Genomic DNA, 18,491 nt, shown 5'->3' with positions numbered 1-18,491 from the left:
ACAGGAGACGACAGTACCCATGACCCTTAGATTTGTTCACGGAGATATTCAGAAACCGATTTTAATATCATCGAAAGTCGCGGTGCTTATCGCCCATGATACAACTGGTATCCACCTTTTGCACGGAAGACAAAGCACTTCCCGCGACTGTCTGATAGCTGAACGAATGCACGAGTCCCGTGTCTTTTGTTCGGAAACGAGTGCCGCTAAGTAATAGGATAAACATTGGTTTCTGTCGGCGTATAAATCAGCTCGAAGTACCAGAGATCTCAACAGCGAAAGTACATCAGTAACCAAGCACACTCCATTGCTATGTCGCATCCCGATCTCTACCGTTCAGGAAACACGACTTCACCACGGTTCGACAACGTCCGGGAGGGAACCGACATTCCAGTTGTGAATGGGCTGGTCTCACCCAGTAAGTCTCTGATGACTTCGGCGTTGAAACTCCCTGATATACCTTTTCCCACAGACACAGGTGGCATTTCGACATTCTCACAGAAGCAAGCCAGCTGGACGGACAACAGAACGTGGATCTTGAGAAGGACTGTCTCCTTGGGCACGCAGCTCGTCGCTAGGAATGACCGCGGCCAGCATTGGAGCATCGAGCCAAAGCAGGAAATGACACTTACGGCTTACAAGTCGCAACTCCAACAGCTGAATACGAAGGCAGTGCGGTACGACCAGCAAGCTACGTCAGACGTTCAGACCGAGGCTACGGAGCTCGCCCTGCCAAGGCAATCGAGCCATAGCGACAAAGCGACACGCTTCATCTTCAATGCGCTGGCTTCTGTTGTCCACAATCACATACCAGTCCCCAAGGTCCCTGACTGGGATGAGAACGATTATTCCTACCTCGCAGTCCTTGCCCAATCTCTCGAGGACGGCAGCCTTCCCTTGTCTGATCTAGTTTGGGACCCAGAAGACGTACTGAAGAAGGAAAAGGTATTTACCGCTGCTGCCGTGTCGGCATACATGACGAAGGAAGAGAACGCCAGAAAGGGGAAGGGAAACGAGAACGACGAGGCCGATCTAGACAACGATCACGCGCTCTTGCGCACGGTGCTTAAGTTCGACGACGCGAAAAATCCGCTTGCCGAGAAGTATGCTTAAGCGCAGAGGAGTACGGGTAGTCTTCAAAGATTAACGAGAAATAGTCAATACTTGAATATGAAATACAGTTAGGTTTCAATGATGAAAAGAATACATCACCGACCTCTCCGTGTAGAAGAACTCCAGCAACGTCAAACCTGTTCGCCAGATGCCACTTATCATCACTGATCATTATCTTACTCTCAGGATACACGACGTCTCTTGTGACAGTTTATTCCGTCCTCTCTGCAATGATAAAGAAGAGGGCATCGGCAAACCTTTGGGCAATCCGGTCGGTCGCAGAGACACAACTTCTGCCAAATTGGACCAGACACAGTCACGTGCTACAGTCATTCTGTTGCGTTCGCGTGACGTCATGCACCAGGTCGTTTGTTTCATGGTCCAAACGAGGGAAATGATCTCTGATGAAAAGCTTCATTTGGCATTTCATTTCTCTATAGAAGGTATATTCTGTACTCTTTTGTGTACTTACAGTTCAAATCTTCAAAATAAGGCGTGTCAACGATGATTGTTCAATAGCCGAGTAACAGCTGCTGCCAGCCTGCCACGACCGAGTAAGCAAACATATTGTACGCCCATGACTGTAAGCAAGCCCAGCCATCTGGACGATAGTGTGTTATTGTAAGTAAAAGGTATACCGTCGGATACGTCGTGCAGTTTGTGGTGAGCACATGCCCGCAATCAGCGAGCAGATTCGCTGGACGTAAAGATCGAGAACGTGCCAATGGTATGTCCTTTCTTGAAGTTAGGGGAAACCTCCGTTTTAGTCGCAGTCCATCATTATGATATCGAAATTACTCTCAGGATCGGAATACGATTGTGTATTAATTAACCAGTCGATTCTTATCACCTAATCTTTGAATGTTGTCCGTTTAATTTTAAGATACTGCGAAATGATTAATTACTAACAAGAAATACAGCTATATGCTACAATGATTTGTTCCTTTACCTCTAGAAGAAGGTACATGAAGTCGTTGGGGGACATGTCCAAATATCTGGGTATAACTTAAGTTTAATTGTAGTCCCTCTTGATCAAGCACTAGTCGTCCTTGGCTGAACCCAAATTTATAACTATCAGCTCGCAGAAGTTACTTAATCGATACGGACTAAAGAGCTTCCCGATGACATGTTATTTCTATTTCAGACTGCCCCCATGGTGTATCCCATTGCCTTGGAATAGACGCTCATCATACAGTATTCGTGTACTGCATCCTGGGGTCTTATTAATAACGTGCATGAACCTCATTGCACCTGAAGTACTCTCTTAACATTAGGGTGAATAGTACCAAGCTCGCCAGTTGAGTTGCCGAACACATTCTTGAGCGCTTGGACCTGACTATAATCGCTTTCTATCTGACCCCGCCCCATTTATAACGCATTTGATAATAGCAAGCTCCGGGGGGGATCTTAGAAAAATTCTCGCAAGCGCGCGCCAATAAGCTGCTGAGGGTAGTTTCTGTACCTACTCGGGCGCCTGGATATTACATTGAATCTCGCACCTTTTGTCGAACCCTTTCTTAAATCACAGCTTATTAGTATCAACCGGAATGACTCGCCCGAGGTCTCCAAGCTCCGTTGAAGCTCATCAGAAATACTACTGATGTATGAGCACGAGTTACTCAGTCTCGGATGGTAACACCGATCTCACTCTACCAAATTTCATATTGCATTGAGACACATGAACATTACATCGGTAGATAAGAATTACACCGGTACTTGAGGCTTCGTGGTTCGGATACGGATATCTTGAACCTCCGGAGGCAGTGAAATAACTAAATCCGCCGATGCTGCTCGCTTGCACTTAATTCTTCGGGCGAGGCAGAGGCGAGGTTTGCTTCTTGCCATCCTGACCTTCGCGAATTAGCTGGTAATTGTAACTCGTGGTCGTGTAGACGCCCTGGAGAGTCATCGTTCCGGTAGGAGCTCCGAGGAGCGAATTAACATCTCTGTCCTGATGGACATTTAATTACTGCTAAAGCTGGCACTTGCCTAATAGACTTACCCAATAGTAATGGTCCTGATACCTGATAAAGATTGTCAGTAGTAATGGGAGACAATAGAGTTTATCCACTTACTTGTCACCCTTAGCTTTAGGCAAATATCATTAGATACTGGAAGAGGGAGACGGAAATCGAGACTTACTGCCGAGGCTGCCTTCTACTCCGTATTGCTGACAATGATCATTAGTTAGGTTACATGCAAAGAATTTTAACGCTGGCCGCATACCTGGCCGTATTCAGCAGTGCCAGTCGTAGTGGTGATGGTGCGTTTGACGGAGACCTTCTCGTGAGGTCCAACGCTGGATACAAAACAGTCAGGGAGACTATATAATTAAAATAGCCACTAAGACCTACGTTATGTCCCAAGTATTGCTCAGCTCGTGGGAATTCTCTTTGGTCTGGCTCTTATTATCTTCTGTGGAGACCGAAATAGAGAACTCGGACCCTCCCACTTCGGGAATCTCTATGGACTGTGAGAGTGAGATAGAAGCTATGCAGAAGTATCTCGAGTTGAGCATCTCTTCAATACACATAGTTTTACTATAATCGACAGACCACTGTTGGTAACCGAGAGCGTTGCTGAAGTGGACTCAGTCCACTTTTCACTCCAAGTGGTCTTGAAAGGTTGGGAGTTCTGTGAGTTACTGTAGCTCCATACCGTATCGTCCTTATTGACACTGTTCGTATTGTGGCCCTTGACAGAAGGAGAGCCCTTGGCGACATTGTAGCACCACCATCTGTGAGCAAAAATGAAGTCATTAACGAACAATGAGCAGACAGTTCCAAAGTCAAGAATTAGACAAGTTTTACGAACTGATATTGAGAGGCAATGCCATTATTCAAAAACAAATCGTTCAACCCATGCATGGTATGGCCACGGGATTCATTTGCTTTATCGTAGACTTGCTGGATTGGCCAGCCGATGTTGGAAAGGTCTTCCCAGGTAGTCTTTGGACCGGCAGGCATTCTGCAAGGCGAGCTGCGACTGGACTATACAGAACAGGTAGAGAACCGCCTCGACTAGATATTCTTTTATATTATTGCATTTAAGATGTTGAAATGCTTACATCGTCGTTGAAGCAAAGTAGCAGGTGCCGCGTAACGGAGGAAAGTACGTCTATTCAGGGCACCAGAGATAGCCTTTCAGACAACATCTAAAGTGAGCTTGAGTCGCAAGAGGTTTTATCCCCTTTCAATACAAAGTAGACGCAGCAAACGAGAGAAATGAGATTTCATGTACGCGCTATGTTAAATAAATACGAAACTAAAGAAAACTCCGATGAGAAGCACAGGAGGTTGTTCATCCGACATGTTTCGTCAATAATAACTTGTTTGATATTGTCAAAAAATGGCTTTATTGTATAGATTGGAATATTTTGGTCGTGCCTACCTCCGCCAGAGTCAGTATCGCATGTGAGATAGGGTTCCTCAATATACTTGTGTTTACTCCTTGGGGAGCCTAAATGTTCTCTAGCAACTCACAACACCATGTTTCGTATGTGAGATGTACCTGATGTTTGTGGCACGTCGAACGACCAGGTGATACTAGGTAGCTAGGACAAGTTACTAAATAGTGTCTTCTGTTAAGTTATTATTAATAAATAAGCCAAGGAAACATTGGTAAGTAGGATATACACAGACTCACAGAGGCTATTTGAGGAAGACAAGGAAACCCGATCACCCGATCACTTCCTGAACAGTGCAGTTAACTGTCTCTCATAAGAGGTTACAGTGTTAGATAAGATGCTTTTCTCAACCTCTATCTACACTTGCATATCATCCTCATTGTGCCTAATTATATTGACACATTTACAAGCAGCTTGTGTTGAGACTTGCTAGTAGCTAACTTAAGGATGCCTCACAACTTTGACAACCCTTTGTCCCTGGTAACTTTGCTATGCCCTACCAAGCTAAGACTGTATACTCTGGCTTGAAAAAGTATTGTTAGGGAAAGATGTCCATACTAAGAATAGTTAGTAATATGTAGTTTATTTCTGTTACTTCTGTATAATGTTTTAAGAAAGGAGAGAACTTTCTTCTGTAAAAGGCCAGAACTGAACAAGAGTGACAACTACTATGAACAGAGGGATTTAGTTATGTACTCACACATATAGTACTAAACAACATAGCAAATATATTCTTTTAGTGTTTCTCATACTTAAGACTACAAATTAGTAATGTTAGAACTTTCCTTATTATTAGATAAATTAGTAAAAAGTGTCAAAAGGGTATATTAATCTGAAGAAAGTAGTTTAGTTCAGACTTAAAGTAATATATTCAAGTTACTATCTTTACTAATGTATTTTAGTATTAGTTAGTTCCTTTTAGCATATTAGATAGAATATGTCTTTTTGAGTAGTAGTACTCAAAGTTACAACTTTCAGTAATAGTAACTTAATTATTACTTACAAGTATAGCTGGAGAAAAGCTTGTATTCTAACTTTATATAAGAATACTAGAATATTCTTTTAATCCTTATAACTTGTTAGTACATTATTTAATCAATCTATATAAGTAACTACTTAGTAAGTGTTACTTACCTTCTTATTTTCTAGATTATAAACAAAAGTAGTACACAAGTAGTTAGCCATTTTCTATATTTAAACATACTATAGTTGTTTGTAACAGTATAGAGGGGACCTAAAGGCTTAGTAAGGAGACCCAGGCTACAACTATCCTACACAACAGAAATAACAGAATATAAGTACTAGAACATAGTCAGAACTTGTAGAACAGACAGAGAGAGAGAGTGAGACAAGTATAGAGTATATAGATTAAGTCTAAGAGTACAGAACTATCTAGAGTAAACAAGATCAAGACTATAGGACTAGTCTAATCTTATACATGTATATATACTAAACTACACAAGAGTACTTAGAGAATGATAAGTTACAAAGAATGAAGAGTGAAAAGGTCAAAGATATGTAAACAAAGAATAAAGGGGTAGATAAAGGAAAAAGACCTTAGAATAAACAAAGAATAAAGGGGTGGACAAAGGGTAAGAGTAACAAGGTAGAGAGGAATAGTAGTAGGAGCTACTGTAGGGATTATCCTGTATATAGTCTATATACAGTACACCTGAGTTCTAGGACAGAAGAGTATAGAACTAACAGAACTGAGAGTATAAGAGTAGTAGATTGTAATATTACTCTCTCTCTAGAACCAATTATTCTAATTAGTAAACATTAAGCTTAGTTAGTAGCTCAGACATAGGTCAGAACAATAGGGTTTGGAAATCTATAAGGTAGAGTTAGTACAGAGTACTTAGATAAAGTTAATAAAAGTTCTAGATTATATTAGTAGTATAAGTAAGATTCTTAATAGGTTCCTAAGTATGTTTCTTAACTAGATACCCTTTCTAGTAGATAAGGAATTTAAGCTTTCTATACACTAACCTAGTGTTAGCTACATACTCTACTTTGTATTCTAGTTTAGAACTGACAAGTTCTGGTAGAGGTGGTAGGAGTCTTTGTTATAAAGGAAAACCTAAGTTATAGTACTAAAACAATAGAACCTTGTTAAACACTGAGTGTATACACTTTCAGGTTGTTAAGAGTTAGAGTTTGTAGGTAGAGACACTAACCTTCTTCTTAATAACAAAGAGTCTAAAGTACTTGTTGTCTAACTTCTTTATTAAACAATCTATAGTCAAATTAGTAGCTTCTAGTATTACTTTGTTACTAAACTAGTAGTCTTTAGCTGTAGATCTCTTTTAATTATAGTTCTGTTTTATAACTTGTTGTTACAGTCCTCTACTCTCAGATCTTTAGTTCTGTAGGTTCTGTACCCTTCTGTACTAGAACTCAGGACTTCTGTCCTTTAGGAGTACTGTTTATAAACTATATACAGACTAACTCTTACTACTACCCCTCCTTACTTTATCATTCTGTTCCTTTGACTACTTCTTCATTCCTTGTTCATTCTATAGTCTCTTACTGTTTGTCCATCCCTTTATTCTTTGTACATTTATCTTTAACCTTCCCTTCCTTTATTTCTTTATAGCTCATTATTCTTAGTAACTTACTATTCTCTAAGTACTCTTGTATAGTTTAGTATATATATATGTATAAGATCAGACTAGTCCTGTAGTCTTGATCTTGTCTACTCTAGGTAGTCCTGTACTCTTAGACTCACTCTATATACCTTATACTTGTCTTACTCTCTCTCTCTGTCTGTTCTGTGAGTTCTAATTATGTTCTAGTACTTGTGTTCTGTATTTCTGTTGTGTAGGATAGTTATAGTCTGGGTCTCCTTACTAAGCCTTCAGGTCCTCTCTACACTGTTACTAATACTTGTACTATCTTTTCTAAAAGAGCTTATACATTCTCTCTAGTCTTGTATATCTATTCTGTAAAGTCTGTTACAGATTCAGAACTCCTGTTCTAGCTTAGAACAGTTCCTTAATATAAATACCTCTTATAGTTAAGAAAGAACAGAGATTGTTCTATAGTAGAGTACTACTAGTTATTGTACACAAATTCTGTTAGAACTAACTATTCTAACTAGTCTAACTGTTAATAATTAATAAATATTTAGAGGTAGAGTTTAATCTCTTGATTAACTTACTCAGTTTAACTATTAGTCTATAAGTAATATATAGTAGAGGGGTTCCCTTAGATTCTAAAAAGTGTGTATAAGTCTTACATAAATTTTAACTTGAATTACAGTCTACAATTATGAATAAGCTTCTGAGAGAGTTTATACAACTAGAAGATATAGTTCTAATAAATACATACTATACCTTCAGAAGTAAGTTCTGTTCAGATTAGAACTATATAAACTTACTTAGAGAACTAATTGACAATTATGTAAATAGTGTTGTAACTCTAAGACTTGAGTAACTTACTAATCAGGTTTACTAAGACTTCTTCCTAAGAGTAATTTAGAATCTAATACAAATGTAAGAGAGTCTAAACCCTTGTCTGGTAGGCCTTAGTCTATTAGTACATATTGTAACTACTTATATACTTTAGAATTTCCCTCTACATTCTTAACTACTAGTAGTTCTAAGTAATAAGTTTCTACATTTTGTGTTTGTCTAAATATTCTACTACTAGATTATTATAATAAGCTTATGTAAAGGCTGGAGCCTTACTCAAGAACACAGAACAGGTAAAGATCTGGGATTGGAGAGGTTGACCTAAGTACAGAAGCAAGTATGAAGATAATCTCTAAGTGTTTACAAATAGCCCTTTATATACTTAACTAAAGTCATGTGTGTAACCTCAGAGGTTACACTCTTCCCTACTCTGAAGAAATAAAAGGGGGGGGGTAGGGAAGTGATTAATAGAGAGACAAAGGAAAGGATATAGTAAAGGGGGGGGGAGGTGAAATACAAAAGGGTAAGGACAGACAATAAGGAACATACAGTCACAAGTTTAAGAAGGCTTCAACTTGTTAAAAGGTAGGGAAGGATTAATGAAGAGGCAAGGGAAGTATAGTAAGAGGGAACACATAGTCACCAGCCTAGGAAGGCTTTAACTCATTAATGAAAATGTATAGGGACAAGGACTTTTGACAGAGTTAGTAGAAATGGTATCCCTAAGACAGATACAAGTTGAAGCAAGCTGTTGAAGAGGAACATGTAGTAACTGGCCTAGGAAGGCTTTGACTCATCAATGAAAACATACAGAGACAAGGACAGGGACAAGGAGTACACATAGTCAAGATGTGAAACTGTACTGCTAGGAATGTGTGAATAATACTTAACAGGTTTAGTAAGTATAGTGTTACTACAGATAAGGAGAAGACAACTGAGACATTGACTAAAACACATAGTTGAGACATTAAACAGTACTGTAAGGAACACATGAATGATACCTAACAGGTCTAGTAAGTATAGTATTACTACAGATAAGGAGAAGACAACTGAGAAGGTCTTGTTTGACTAACAGTAGGCAGGTTGTCAGAGGTGATCTAATCTCTTTAGTAGTGTGAGTAAAAAGGAGTATGAAAGTTAAGGTGTATAATAAAGAGAACTTAACAACTCTTCAGTTATACTAGCACTGTTGCTTAGGGGAGGAAAAAAATGATTAAAACACATAGTTAAGAAGTGAACAACCATCCTTAAGTGTGTGTTAGTACTAGGAGGAGTAGAAGGGCCAGGTTAATGAAATTGACACACTAATTCTGAGAGTAATGAGAGTACAGGTAGTGTGTAGGTAAAACAGAGTATGTAGAGGTAATAGGGAGTCTATTTATAAGAGAGACAGGACAGGATAAGACAGGACAGGATAGGACAGGACAGGATAGGACAGGACAGGAAAGGACTAGATAATACTAGTAGGGTATAATCCCTAGCTAGGTCTGTAACTAGGAATGACACTAGTAGAGGCTTAATACCCTGGCTAGGTCTAGAACTGGAGGTAACACTAGTAAAGGCTCTAGACATTCAGGACTAGGATTGACACTAGTAGAGGCTTAGTACCCTGACTAGGTCTACAACTGGAAAAGGGACTTTATACTTTAGGAAACAGGAGGTGACACTAGTAGAGGCCCTATATGTCTGAGACTAGAATTGACACTAGTAGGGGCTTAGTACTCTAACTAGGTCTACAACTAGAAAAGGGGCTTTATACTCTAAGAAACAGGAAGGGAAGGGAAAGGGACTTTATACCCTTAGTAGACAGTAGACAATGATAGTAGACACTAGACAGTGACAGAGTAAGAGATAGTATAGTAAGGAATAGACAGTCTTGACAAACACCTTAACAATAGAGAGATACATGTTATAGTAGGTATAATAAGCATACAACAAATACACTATAGTTGACAGCTTGATTATAACATCTGTTGTACTAAAAGTAGACACTATCTGTTAGTATAGAACCTATAGCTCCTAAAGAGAATTATGCTACAGTTCCAGATATTAGTAGTAGTATTAAGATAGTACTTCCTTATACAATTTCAGGACTAGGACAGTAGGTCCTTCTACAACTTGTTTCTTAACAGTGTTCTAGTAGAGTAATTGTATAGTAGCTCCTAATCTTAGTAGTAGTACTAAGATAGTGTTCTTCTTGAATGATTTGAGAAATAGGATAGTAGGGGCTTCTACAGCTTGTTTTTAGACACTAGGTAACTCTAGCACAACTACACACACTCTTCTTAACACCTTCTCCTAGAATCTAGGGACCAATCTGATAAGGGTTTGCTAGGAGAGGGTAGTACAGTAAAAGTATATATTCAAGTAGCAGAATCTTACTTGTAGCTAACTGACAAGACTCACAATAAGGTACAACATGTATGACTCTAGCACAACTGTATACAATCTTCCTAACACATTCTCCTAGAATCCTGGGACTAATCTGATAAGGGTCTGTTGGGAGATCAAAGGTAGGCTAGTAGGTAGTAATATTCTCTCTATAAGCCTTTAAGAGTGAACAGGAATTCAGTATAGTATTTGTGAAGTTTGTAATTAACTAGAGTATTACTATAGGGTACTATAGGTGTGTAGAAGATAGTAGACATGTAGGGGGAAGCTGGGGGGGGGGAGGCTGACAATCTGGTAGTATGAGTGAAAGACAGTAGATAAGAGGTAATTCCCAAATTTTGTAATGTTCAAAAAAAAGTGTAAAGGCTGGAGCCTTACTCAAGAACACAGAACAGGCAAAGACCTGGGATTGGAGAGGTCAACCTAAGTACAGGAGCAAGTACAAAGATAATCTCTAAGTGTCTACAAATAGCCCTTTATATACTTAACTAAAGTCATGTATGTAACCTCAAAGGTTACAGCTTAGATAATATCCTCCTACAGCTTCCAATCCTTTAGAATGTACAGTCAGCCTTTCTAGTAAACCTGTCTATCCTTATCCTCCTTCTAGTCTCTAGTCTACTTTTTTAACTACTTTACTACAACTTAGTCCTGTGTGTGTCTTAGAGCTTACTATATATAAGTGACAAAGTTAACATTCTCAAACTTGAGTCAGATCTCTTAGATTGTCTTAGACACAAAATGGGAATTGTTAAGGAGAACAAGATTTTTGTTATTATTCTCCTCCCTTTTATAACTTACTCATTTTAAGAGTAGATTAGCTTTTATTATTTGTGTTCTGAGTTTGTGAGTTAGTATAAAGTTATAGTCTTACAGTTCTAGTATCTAGTAGGCCTAGTAGTAGTTGAGCTTCTGAGGTACTTAGAAGTATTAGAGATTAAGGTAATTACTCTAAATCTTAAACTTCTACATAGTACTAAGAAGATATTAATATTACTCCTCTAAAGAATAGACAATTGTAAAGAGTTCCTTATTATAAATAGAGTAGTTCTGTTTAGTTGTAGAAAGGGATTCTGATTAGAACACTATTAGACACTACTTTCTGTTAATAAACTAGGACAGTACTACTCTATTTGTAAAGTTGGAAGAGTTAGCTTTAACTTAGAACTTGTTTATAACTGTTAAAACTACTAATACAAGCTTACTAATAATAGTCTGTTTGAGAGACTCAAAAGTAGACTGTTTCTACTCATCCTATTACTATAAAACACCTTTGCTAGTAAGATTGTGAAGGGGCCAGGTAATAGTACTAAAGCTTTAGATAAAGTACTAGTAATAGTTTACAAACCTAAGAAATACTTAGACCTGTTTCAGGTTCTAAGATTGTAACTAGTCTTAAACTGTAATTACCTTTACTAGATTTATACAGACCTCTCCCCCTCTAATTACAAAGCTTAGATAATCTACTAACTCTTGTATAAAAGAATACTTTGTTTCTTAGAGGAACAGTTTATTATTTTAGAGCTACTATAAAACTGCTCAGATTAGTTAGTAATAGTACTTAACTGTTTAGATGAAGATTAGAATATTGTCTAGATACACACTAACATAATCTAAGTCAATCAGATCTGCTAGGATGTAATTCATGAATGACTAGAATGTTGTAAGCAAGTTAGTTAGTCTAAAGAATATTATAGTTAGTTTGTATAGTTTATAATTAGTTTAGAACTCAGTCTTTTACTTATCTCTGTCTTAGATTCAAATGTTATTGTATCCCTATTAAATGTTTAACTTAGTGAAAACCTAGAATGTATGTGTCTTATTAATGAGCTCCTAGATTAGAAGAAGTAAGTACTTGTTTTTAACAGTACTCTTATTAAGGTAATAATAATCCTAAACTAGACAAAGCTTTTTATCTTTCTTTTTAACAAAGAAGAAAGAGGAGGCTATAGAGGACTTTAAGGGTCAGATCTGACTGTTCTAAAGATTTTCCTGAAGGAACTTGTTAAGCACTTCCTACTTGTCTCTATTAAGTAGATAGACCTTATAATCCTTAAGTTAGAAACCCTTAGTTAACTCAATTGTATAGTCTTAAAGGTAATGTTTAGAAAGCTAGTTAAACTCCTCTTTACTAAAGACTTTAAGAAACTCTTAAACAAAGTCTAGTAGACTGACTCTACATGTGTTTTAGAGCTGAGTTGTTCTAAGTAGGTTCTAAACTAGTTCTGTCTCAGAAATCCTTCAGATTAACACTGTTTTGTTTTAGTTAGAATATGTGTTCACATATTTATCCTAGTTAAAGAAGAACAACTAGTTACCTTCTTCAGAACTGTTAGTAGTATTAGAAGTGTTAGTATCTACTCAGAATAGTAGTGTAAAGTAGTTGTAAGACTTAGGACACTAATTAAATACAAGTGTTTACTCTAACTAGTTAATAGTAGGATTGTAAGTCTTAAACTATTTAAATCTAATAAAGATGTCTGTCTTTCTAAGGTTAGTAACTCTAAACTTAATACTTTCCTTATAATCCTAAATGGTCATTTATAGTTGAACAAACTTAATAATCCAACTATTTTAGTTTAGGGTTCTGTCTACATTATATACTAGAATTAGAAGTAGAACATATTAAGTAGAAAGGTAGTGTTCCTACACAAAGGCTTTATTAATGTATGAACCAGTGTATCTACTATTTACTAGAACTATTGTTCAGATCTGGAGGGATCCTAAGAAGGGAGCTAAGAGGATAGAGACTTAGAGTTAGTACTTAGAACATTCTCTAATAAATTACTACTTGTTCTAAAAGGAACATACAGTTTATACAGTCTTATTGTTTAAGAGAGTAAGTATATATACTAACATTTCCTTATTAACCTCTCTCTTTTAACAAGGATAGACTTATGTTCTCAACTACAAACTCAGTTAAGACTATCCTTACTTAATATTATAAACAAACTACTAAGTAGTAAACAAGACTAGATAGTATTCTGAATGTTCTAAGTTCTTAGAATATAGAGTTAGTAGGTTGGATTGTGTGGATTTAGACTCAGATAAAGTGTAAAGAGAAGAATCAAAAGAAATAAGAGAACTATCTACTTTTGTTTTTAACTTTTTCTGTGTTAAATAACAATTGTTCTTTATTAATAAATAATTTTCTTAATTTACATTTATCTACTTTATTTATTTCTAATCCTACAGTGTTTATTGAATCAAAAGTGACTGTTAATAAATCTGAGTTATAGCCCTTTAGTACTGTATTTACTGTTAGGCCTCTACAAAATCCTAGAGTATATAGTTAGAGTTTAAGAGTTCTAAGATAACTTTCAGAGTTGTAGAGAAAGCTTCTCTCTACAAATCCTACTTGTTACTCATTATTACTCTAATAACCTAACAGATATACTATTACTTCTGTAGACAGTCCTTAATTTAGTGTCCTGACTTTCTGTAGACAAAGTATACTCCTTACTTTTAAGCTTCTCTAATGTTTATTAGGACAGATTGATTGTAAGTTACAGACAGATTAATCTAAGGGTTCAGAACTGTTAGAGTCAAACACATATGAGAGTGTTCTACACAGACTTAATATATCTAAACTACAGCTTAGTTGAAAGAGATAGTATAAGTCTTTTATACAGTATAGGTAGTCAGTTCTAGTATTACTCTAAGAATTTTGTCAACTAGTTCTAAGTAAAGAGCTTTTTCAAGTATTCTAATAAGGACATTATCAAACCTGAGTACAAATCCTGCCTTCTAGGCCAGGATATCAAACTCCTGAAAGAAAGTATTAGTAGAATGTTTGCTCTGTTACAAAGACATAAGCTTGTTCTGTATATTGTACCTCTTATTCAGATTAATAAAGAAAGCTTAAAACTGTCTTATAAATTCTGAATATGACTAATTATTCTAAAGTCAGATCAGACTTCTGATCTAATAACCTTCAATCCAGTTCTGGGCCCAGGTGGCTGTGTTGCCTTCCTTTATAAAGGAGAGGACAAATAGGATATAATTAAGATCTGAGAATAGATTAGTTAAAATAGTAGTTACATATAGTTTAACTTGATACTAGAAGTTCTTAAAGTACTACCTATTAAAGTCTAAAGGGTAGGTCACATACACTTTCTTTCTAAAACAGGTTGTAGACTCTAGAACAATTAGAATAGGTTCTAGCTAGACTAGAAGTACATAGTTAGTAAAGGCCTCTTAAATAGAGGTCTATACATATTAAGTTAGGTCTACTTATAACTACTAGTCAGGCAGAACAGTAAAGACAGTAGTTAGCTTAAAAGGGATCATATTTACACTATAAAGAGATTAATACTAGACTAAAAGGGGTAATGAATAGAAGAAGAGTGGTAAAAGTTTAAAAGAGTTTAAAAAGCTTAAAATTTAAAAATGTAAAAGGGTTAGAACAAAGAGAAGAGATTAGTGTAATAGTAAATACTAATACTTAAAGTGTAGAACAGTTGTAAGGTAGTAATGAGTAGTCTTAATCTAATGTTAGTAACAGTATAGAGGTGACCTAAAGGCTTAGTAAGAGGACTCAGGCTACAACTATTCTACATAATAAAAATAACAGAATGTAAGTATTAGAACATAGTCAGAACTTGTAAAACAGACAGAGAGAGAGTAAGACAAGTATAGAGTATATAGATTAAGCCTAAGAGTACAGGACTACCTAGAGTAGACAAGATTAAGACTACAGAACCAGTCTAATCTTATACATGTATATATACTAAACTATACAAGAGTACTCAGAGAATAATAAGCTACAAAGAATAAAGAGTGAAAAGGTCAAAAATATGTAAACAAAGAATAAAGGGGTAGACAAAGGGTAAGAGTAACAAGGTAGAGAGGGATAGTAGTAGGAGCTACTGTAGGGATCATCCTACATATAGTTTATATACAGTATACTTGAGGGACAGAAGTCCTGAGTTCTGAGACAGAAGGGTACAGAACTGACAGAACTGAGAGTGTAAGAGTAGTAGATTGTAATAGTAGTAGACTTGTTACTTATTAAAATTGGTTGACTCCTTAAAGTTGTAACAAGTTTAATTAATTAGACCTGTAATGAATTGAGTTGCCTGTACTCATTTCTTATATAATTGTACTACTGTTAATAACTATAACAAACATTAGAGTAAGTACTTGTCTATGTAGACAAACTGTACATAGTTGCCAGACTCTTCAGGACTATAAGGATGTGTTGTATATTACTAATTGAGCAGGTGAAGAACTTTTGTAGTTAGTTTGTTAACTACTTATTCAGATAATACCTAATTATACTTTTCACTCAGAAATAGTACTTCCTTAGAAACTAGAACTCTAAAGATGTATTACAGAAGTGTTACTAGCTACAATATATTAGTTCTTGACTGGACCAGAATTCTCTACTATTGTCTCCAGGTTCTGTCTGAGTGGCTGACTCTTTTGAATGCACCAATTCCTCTGTTATATTGTTATCTTTATGTTGTGTACCCTCCTGTTCCTCGAAACTCTGGTCTAATACCTTTCCTTCACGCTCTGCACGGTTTCGCCTTTCATTCATAATCCATGTCTCCACTTCCTCAAGCACTTTATACGGTTCAGTCTTGTGCTGCATCAATAATCCCTGTAAAGCAGCCATGGAAAACTCTCCTTCAGAAATTTGATCTGCAAACTTGTGAGCTAGATGACTGATTCGTTTTCTAGAGACAGCTGGATGGTGATCTCGGGGTCCTTCCGTATCAATCGAAGAGATTGTCCAATCGCTGACGACACCCATGGTGTTGGAAGGTTCGTTTGGGAACAACACGGCACGAGGCGATTCCACAGGAGAGTTCACAGCGGTAGGGGATGATGTCTCTGATAGAGAATCATATGTTGCCTGCCCGTCACACTCCAGCCCTTCGTCAATCCCAGAATCCGGAAGGAAGAAGCAACAGAAAAGTTCTGCAGCTTGCCGTTTCCCTGCATTTTCGAATCGAACGTGAACATCAAGACGGCCTGGACGAATTAATGCTGGATCAAGTGCGTTATACTTATTTGTCGTTGCGAATAGTAGGCGACCTTCCTGGGCAGCTACTCCGTCAATTGCAGCCAATAAACCACTTAAGGTGACACTACTTGCTGCCTGCATCGGCATCTGGGACATTGACGATCCCGAAGGCTCGACCAATTCTCCAGGGGACTGACCAGGCATTGGAGGCACTCCAAGAGAATCGTTTTCCCGTGTAATCCCTCGCAGAAAGGCAGCATCAATATCTTCCATTAAAGCAATTGACTTCGGAGGGAGTTTCGAGATCAATTCATTCAACGTCGAGTCGTCGAGAGACTTCTTTGACAGTGATACCACATAAATATCGAGCCCGAGTTCACCTGCTAGACAGTGTACTTGGTGAGTTATGAGTCAGCATCACAGCCCATGACAATAGAAGGTTGACTTACTGAGGCTCGTTTTCCCAGACCCTGGTGACCCATGAAAAAGGTAACCTCGGCGCCATGGGATACCCCGGTCAGCGTACCAGTTCTCGCTGGCGATGAAGTCTTTCGCATCAGCTAAGAGTCGCTCCTTTATGCCTGCGCCCAGAACAACAGTCGATAATCGACGTCTAGGACGGGATCCGGCGAGCGTCCAATCATTGTTCCTAGTAAGAGGGAGCGATATTCAACTTTACGAACGTAAGGTTAACGACATTGAGGATGATTCAACGTACGTATCTGAAACATAGATATTAATTCTACCCTCAGAATGCTTCTTGAAGCTACGCTTGGCTTCCAACAGCAGTTCGTCAAGTTTGGATGTTTTACGAGTACATAGACTAAGCCCACGATTCAACATACTATCTTTTAGATCATTCCAGACAGACCAATCACCTGATAATTAGTCGCTCGTCTCCTCGCCTATTCCACATGTCGCCCTGTGTTTGGACTACTTTCACTTTCATCCACGTTCCACGGTACCACAAACTTATTGTTTTGTCTAATATGAGAAAATGTCCAGTTCTTGGTCAAATAATTCGTGCATGTCGAACCTCATATTGAACAATGACTCACTGTGGGAGGGATTGTACGCCAGACGGCGCGACCGACCATCATGTCTCTCTTCAATCTCTCCAGGAACCACGTCCGAAACTCCACTATGGCCATATCGAAAAGTCGTGACCCGAATGCTGCGCAACTTGTCTGCACCATGAGTGTTGATAGTCATGCGACTTTAGATATTTTTGGATACGCACTCCACTTCGGCTGTCGTGAGAGCCAAAACATCATCCACGCTATAGTTCAAGGTATGTCTTAGCCGAATCACCAGGATGTAGTATGTCTGCTCACTGAATGTTTCATCCCTATCCTCGAACTCAGCAGTTATGAAAAAGAAATCGACAATGTTCTGCCACACCATCCCAGCAAGCCTTCGTGATCCTTCAAGGATACCCCCAAAGAATAGAATTCTTGTACCTTCTCGAAGTGTTGGTGACGACAAAAGAAATTTCCAGAACGTGAGAAGGATCCCTGCAGCATCTAGAGTAGAGATTTCTTGCAACACGGCTGGAGATCCAGAGTGTGCAGTCGAAGAATTGAGCATGGGTGAACTCTACTGCCTCGAGTATGGTGCCTATATAACCACGTTTGCCCCTTCGCCTTCTATGTCTATTTGGCATCAGTAATGTGACAGTGTATTACCGTACAGCAAAACAAGGCCTAGTTGATCTATTCCGAGACAGTTGAATGGGAGGCGCTTCAAGCAATTTGAAAAAAGACGTACTCCACAAAAATGGACGTCCATGGCAGAGTGACAAAGTCGGACGTCGCCTTGCGTGTCGAAGAAAATTGTGCGAACTGTCTACCTCGAGGCACGTTCTCAACTTCTCACATTAGAGCACCTTACGCAATAATGTATTACTAAGATGGCAATCGCCTGTTTTTGAATGAACGACTTCGAAAGATAGAGGCAATTGCAAATGCGGAAAAGATGTGCCGGGATTTAACTGAAGGCCAATTTCCTTAACAGGCCACAGACAGTTATTGTAATTACCAAGTCTGTCTCAGAGCATTCTCAGTGTGATTCTTTACTGTATCCTAAAATATAGAAGGTATCATCCTTGTATACCAAATATTCTTTTTACATTAAGTTATAAAATATTAATACTGTTATACTGCTCAGTTACACCTCTGCCTTTCATTCAATCAGAAAG

At 37.9% G+C, this 18,491-nt stretch overlaps 3 protein-coding genes across 3 annotated transcripts; 1 reads left to right on the top strand and 2 right to left on the bottom strand.

The window, feature by feature from the left end:
* Positions 1-312: 312 nt before the first annotated feature.
* Positions 313-1,113, top strand: FOMMEDRAFT_31092 (uncharacterized protein; the record flags this gene model as incomplete). Its single annotated transcript, XM_007269811.1, has 2 exons — positions 313-418; positions 473-1,113. The coding sequence occupies 2 exons, from the start codon at positions 313-315 to the stop codon at positions 1,111-1,113; spliced, it is 747 nt and encodes a 248-aa protein (XP_007269873.1).
* Positions 1,114-2,914: 1,801 nt separating this feature from the next.
* FOMMEDRAFT_160286 (TEER-decreasing protein) lies at positions 2,915-4,079 on the bottom strand (the record flags this gene model as incomplete). Its single annotated transcript, XM_007270061.1, has 8 exons — positions 2,915-3,064; positions 3,116-3,137; positions 3,189-3,201; positions 3,256-3,283; positions 3,340-3,412; positions 3,468-3,603; positions 3,669-3,850; positions 3,928-4,079. The coding sequence occupies 8 exons, from the start codon at positions 4,077-4,079 to the stop codon at positions 2,915-2,917; spliced, it is 756 nt and encodes a 251-aa protein (XP_007270123.1).
* An 11,588-nt stretch (positions 4,080-15,667) lies between these two features.
* FOMMEDRAFT_112889 (P-loop containing nucleoside triphosphate hydrolase protein) lies at positions 15,668-18,083 on the bottom strand (the record flags this gene model as incomplete). The annotated part of the gene is made up of 8 exons (XM_007270060.1): positions 18,062-18,083; positions 17,629-18,006; positions 17,535-17,573; positions 17,353-17,481; positions 17,173-17,278; positions 17,013-17,117; positions 16,744-16,943; positions 15,668-16,689 (listed from the first exon to the last, which is right to left on the bottom strand). Exons 2-8 carry the CDS (start codon positions 17,879-17,881, stop codon positions 15,668-15,670), a joined length of 1,854 nt encoding a protein of 617 aa, XP_007270122.1. The 5' UTR covers positions 17,882-18,006; positions 18,062-18,083.
* Between the last annotated feature and the right edge of the window lie 408 nt (positions 18,084-18,491).

Source organism: Fomitiporia mediterranea (assembly GCF_000271605.1).
Source record: "Fomitiporia mediterranea MF3/22 unplaced genomic scaffold FOMMEscaffold_11, whole genome shotgun sequence".
NCBI classification, from domain to species: Eukaryota; Fungi; Basidiomycota; class Agaricomycetes; order Hymenochaetales; family Hymenochaetaceae; genus Fomitiporia; species Fomitiporia mediterranea.
The sequence above is the reverse complement of the archived record's forward strand: the minus strand, read 5'-3'. Positions and strand labels throughout refer to the sequence as shown.